Source organism: Dipteris shenzhenensis, chromosome 18 (genome assembly GCF_047967505.1).
Source record: "Dipteris shenzhenensis isolate YYH24624 ecotype China chromosome 18, Dip_SZ_1.0, whole genome shotgun sequence".
Lineage (NCBI taxonomy): Eukaryota > Viridiplantae > Streptophyta > Polypodiopsida > Gleicheniales > Dipteridaceae > Dipteris > Dipteris shenzhenensis.
Genome location: NC_141613.1, coordinates 7,562,041 through 7,567,168, shown reverse-complemented (window position 1 = coordinate 7,567,168; position 5,128 = coordinate 7,562,041). Strand labels below are relative to the sequence as shown.

At 44.6% G+C, this 5,128-nt stretch overlaps 1 protein-coding gene across 1 annotated transcript; it reads right to left on the bottom strand.

Moving 5' to 3' along the window:
- Positions 1 to 1,630: 1,630 nt before the first annotated feature.
- Positions 1,631 to 4,516, bottom strand: LOC147890751 (uncharacterized). The gene is made up of 7 exons (XM_087389824.1): positions 4,238 to 4,516; positions 3,879 to 4,086; positions 3,583 to 3,659; positions 3,412 to 3,469; positions 3,252 to 3,312; positions 3,077 to 3,146; positions 1,631 to 2,784 (listed from the first exon to the last, which is right to left on the bottom strand). Exons 2-7 carry the CDS (start codon positions 4,084 to 4,086, stop codon positions 1,864 to 1,866), a joined length of 1,395 nt encoding a protein of 464 aa, XP_087245950.1. The 5' UTR covers positions 4,238 to 4,516; the 3' UTR covers positions 1,631 to 1,863.
- Between the last annotated feature and the right edge of the window lie 612 nt (positions 4,517 to 5,128).

The following is a 5,128-nucleotide window of genomic DNA, read 5'->3' as shown; positions in this document are numbered from 1 at the left end:
TCCTCAGCTGGTCCATCTTCTATACAACAGGATCTACTTCGTAGTCTTTGTGCTGCTTCAGTTACAGCAGTTCCTGCTTCAAGTGCCCCCTTGGTCGTTTCTTTGGACTCTACTCCTGTGCTCTCTAATCTCCGACAGGCCCAATAGCTTGGGGTTTGTCTTTATTTCATGGACAGGGTTCTTTCTAAGGATCTGCTTCGTCGTTGGACCGAGGTTGCAATGGGTCCTAATCTTATTTCCTCCTTTGTCTTCATTGACAAAGGTTTCTATTATGCTCACTACTCCTCGGTTGATGTGGTAGAGCATTTCGTGACTCGTGCTGGTGTCTCTAACGCTAGATCTTTTGCCTTCGTTATGCCTTGGGATCCTCTATTTGATCTAGCTACTACTCTACTTACTCATTGTCCTATGTGGATTACCCTGAAGGCACTACCAGTTTCTTTACTTTCTTATCTTCCTGCCCTGGCAACACTTTTGGGCAAAGTATTGCATGTCTCGAGACAAGATTTTTTTCAGGCCTCTAGGAGTATTCAACTATGTGTGTTGTGGGACATGGAGAAGCCTATGCCCTCGACTATGGATATTGATTTTGGTTTTTTCCATCCGTTACGTATTAGGCTCCATTTCGCTTCATTTCTTACAGCCTGTTACAAATGGAGACAGGTGGGCCACTTTGCAAGGGCTTGTCCTTTTTCTTCGCGGTTGGCTTCCATTATCCCTGCTCCTGCCTCTGGTCCTGTACCTACTCCATTGCCAATTTACATATCTCCTCCTCCTCCCTCTTCATCTACTCCTACTCATCCCAAGAAAGAATGGCGTCGGGTGGTTTCCAAGGATGGTACTTCTTTGTTCAATGTAGCTCCTCTTCTTTCGAGCAATCCTTTTGCAACTTTGTCTCTTCAATAGCAAGCGGAGCAACTCTCTGTATCTCCTACCGTGGCTTCTATGGATCTTTCTTCAGTTCAGCAGTCTTCTTTGGTTGGTATGGAGCCTCAACCAACTTTTTCGATTCTTGAATCGGAATCCTTTGAGCTAATGGTGCAACTCTGTTCTTCGGATCCAGTGTATGATGGCCTTATGGAACCAACTGTAGATTGCCGGAGCAACTTACTCAGACTACGGTTGTTAATATGGATACCTCTACTAGACTAAATACCAATGCCCCATCAATGTCAAATGTGGCACTTGCCTCTACCTTTTCACTGGACACTTTCCATCGCTGGTTGTGGCAGGTTTTTGACCCTGTAATTCAAATTTTTCTAGTGCCTGCTTATCCAAAGAAGAATCACAAGGGTAAGAAACATCTTCATTTTATTGATGGTGATGTGGTTCCTTTACAACAGTTTTTGCAAGCAAATAATCTTACCATGGTGGATATCCTGCTGGATGCCTCCCTAGGGATTTGTGATTATTTTCACTTTTTCAGTTTTCACTTAACCTCTTGGCTGTTTCCAAAAGCCTACTTGTAATCTTTTTACTTTTGTACGTCATAGTGGGTTTTCACCTCTTCTGAGGTTTCCCACGCAGAAATATAAGATTTCACCCAAAAAAAAGCATGTGTGTGTGTGAGAGAGAGAGAGCATCAAACAAGCCTCTTAAAATCAAGAAAACAAGAAAATTTAATGTGGGCCTCTAGAACTGCTGCGGTAGCCTATTTTCTATTATTGATTTTGTATTTAAAAATCCAAAATCCCATATTCATAATTTACAACTCAGGAAGAAAACCTTGTGAACAATGTGCTTAAATTACATCAGGGACTAACCAGATTGTGCTTTCCAGTAAAATATTGCAGCTTTTCCGCTAAACTACTGTGCAATGTGCACCCATCCTTGTCAGCAAGTAAATGCCCATGCAGTTGGAATCTAACCTGATCTGCCCCAATTATAACCTGTCATATTCACTTGGCTATTCTGGCAAGGAACACCTCCCTCCCCATTAGCAGTCGATTCTGTGCCATCTGCTGCCTTTCGACAATTCCCTAGTCTTGCTAGGCCACAAGTCTCAAGTCTTTTGTAGAATGCACCCTGTCTCTCTGAAAATCGGGCATGTTGCAGGGAGCTGATATTAGCCTTCAACATGGATACCCTTTCATCTGAAATAGCTTCATATCCAGTAACCCCATCAGGCAGTAGGCTATTAGCAAAGGCTGCCTTTCTGTCTTCTGTGTACTCGATCAGCTCATTACATTGATCATCTGTGGGCATGCCATCAGAAACAGCATTGCTTGAAAAGTCTTCCCAAGACAACTCACTTTTTAAACTCATGCATACATTAGCCTTATTCTCCTCTGTCCTTGCACTACTTCCCTGAGAGTCGTTAGCATTAATCTCATAGCACTTTTGGATTCCATCCTGGTCACTCTGGCATAGTCCTGGATTGCTCTCATAATAAATAGGTCTTGACCTTTTCCTGCCACTGCCGCATTCACTTTCATGTCCAACCCTACTTGAAAGTTGAGGAAAAGAAAAATTTGCACCAAGACTCTGTGAAGCAGGATCTGACATCTGTGCATCACTTAGTGCTGCTCCATCATTCTTTTTTAGCAGCTCAGAATGTGCAAATATACGAGGAAGGGAAGGCATTGGCAAAGCAGGCAAAGGAGAATTTATACACTCTGTTGTGACCTCTGAAGACAGCTCAGCAAGCTCAATCCTTGCAGCTTCAAGCCCTGCAGATGCCGTTACTTGAGAAGTTTGGGAAGCAAATACCTCCTGTGCTTTCTCCAAAATGGACTGCAGATACCTTCCCTGCGCCTCCATGTGCATGCTGAGCCGCTTTTGCACCTGCGTTACAGCCATCTCAGAGTAAGCAAACAAAATTAAACCAGGTAATACAGCCAGTGAAACGATCACCTGCAAAAATCATCCTCTAAATTTTGGCCAAATCAGGCTGGAACTTACCGTCGCCTTTACGTGAAGGGACAAATTTTAGTTTTCAAGAAGGACGAATTGAATATTTTAAGCACTAAAACCGACTGGGCGAAAGGGTTACTTCCATGTTCTTACGTTAGGAAAAATTACTAGCAATGCTGCCAACCTGAAAAGGTGCTAATTATGTTCATTGGTCTAATACTACCTCTAACTGTTCGTGCAGTTGTTTTTGAACCTCCATTTGTGCTCTTAATGCGTCAGCAATTTCTGTCGCCCTGCACGTCACAATAATCTGTTTTAAAATTTGCAGAGTAGGTCTAATTGTCTAAAGGGCAACATGGGCATATTACGAGGAGGTTCCAAGAATGAAAGACACTCACTCTTTCTGATTCTTTGTGACCGTCATATCCATTTTCTGTGATTGTTCCTCTGAAAGTCCGGCTGCGCCCCAGATCACGTCATTGGTTTATCACAGATTAAACTGAGATACATCGAAAGCTTGAACAAAGAGAAGAGCTGACTGATAAACACGACACTTACAGTCTTTGCTAGATTCCATATTAACTTCCCGCTGTGGTTGTTTCCCTAGTCTGTATTTCTGGGACAAAATACTGAGGCAATTTCAGGATTTCCGCCCTGCAATGTGACTATTAAATACAGAAAACAATCCTTCGACTGCGGTAGTTAAAATCGTCAAAATCAGAAGATCACCTGCAAATGGCTTTTTAAATGGTAGAGTGTAAGCCCTTTCACATTCATGACTTTCATCACCGACTTGGGAGTCGCTTCTACAGGGGGAAAAGGAAAGAAATAAGTATATTGTTGAGTGCAATTAGTAATTTTCCAGAAACGTCTTCATAGGGTGCGACCCCTCGACTAGCGGGCGTATAAACCAATTCATGGCTGGGTTGCGGTTTCCGCTGAGGAACCCACCCGGAGGCAACAGTTATATCCAAAACAAAAAGAGCTTCCTTCAACGTAGGGTCTTGTGAAGAAGCATCACTTACTATCGGCTCCCCCAAGCTGGATTACAGCATCAACAAAGCGTTCATGGAGTTCTGGTGTCCAGCGAAGCCGAGGCTTTGGATCGCCGGAAGCCAGGACGCTGATATCCCCGGGAAGATTAGTTCCAGACAAAGACAGTTGTTTCTGCTGTTGACTTGAGCTCGGGCTATCAGGTATTGCGACGCTGGGGTTTGCGTAAGGTCGATACATCTGCAATCAAGTAATCCAAATGCGATAAGTTACGAAAGAAAAAGAGGAAAGCGCAAAAACTAAGCAGCAGACACGCCGTGCAGCTGAAAGCCACGAGAAGCTACAGCAGATGAGACCTGGAAAGCAACCAGGGGAGGGAAGAGAAGCAAACCTCGAGGCGAGATCTGAGGCGGGAGAAAGATGGAAGAGGAAATCAACAGAGGAGGGGGAGATGGAAGGAAGGAGATGTTGAAAAGTGCGGAAATTCACGGAGGGGAAGCATAGCGGAGCTTCAAATTGGAAAGAAGGAATTGAGAAGGGGATGAAGAAACAGGATGGAAGCTCACGGCTATGGCTATGGCTATGGCTATGGCTATGGCTATGCACAAGGAGATGGAGAAGGAGAAGGAGAAGGGGAAAGTTGAAGTAGAGTGGAGTGGAGTGAGTTGAGTGTTCACCATGACTAGTCAACCATCTCTTAACCTTCCCTTACCCCAACCAACTCTAGGTGCCTCTGTGGACGTCGGCGCCTGCTCTCTCCTCACAACAAGACTCCTTGATTACTCTTTTTTGCTTTGTCCAGCACAAGAGCGTTTTATAAAACTCTAAAATCCTACAAAACCATGTGGCACATTCTAAGCCGTTAGATCAACTGGCCTATTATTAGCTACTCGCAATTTACTTAGCAGCTGTTGGCCAAGCATTCTCCTTCATGCCTAACCACTCATGGAGCGACACAGCAGCTCGGATGTCGGGTGCCTGCTACTGCCCTCGCTCGAATCCTGACAAGATGACTCCTTGACTACTCTTTTGAACCCTCACAAGATGACTCCCTCATGCCGAGCAGCGTAGGTCCCTGACAGAGTGACTATCGTCGTTCCAATCCTAACACGATGACTCCTTCCTTGATGCCTAGTAGCACAGGTCTTGAGTCGATGGAGCGAGATGGCAGAAACAAGACTGGTCAATTTGCACACAATGACTAGTTAACCATGTGCTTCCTTCCCCAACCCAAGAGCTCAGACGGCAGGGCACCTACCTGCCAAGATGTCTCCTTGATGCC

Excerpts from the sequence above, each read along its gene's own strand:
- LOC147890751 (XM_087389824.1), bottom strand. The coding sequence starts at position 4,086 with ATGTATCGACCTTACGCAAACCCCAGCGTCGCAATACCTGATAGCCCG. Across the intron at positions 3,470-3,582 it reads ATTTAAAAAGCCATTTGCAG|AAATACAGACTAGGGAAACA; the intron begins GTGATCTTCTGA and ends ATTTTGTCCCAG. Across the intron at positions 3,147-3,251 it reads GTCACAAAGAATCAGAAAGA|GGCGACAGAAATTGCTGACG; the intron begins GTGAGTGTCTTT and ends TGTGACGTGCAG.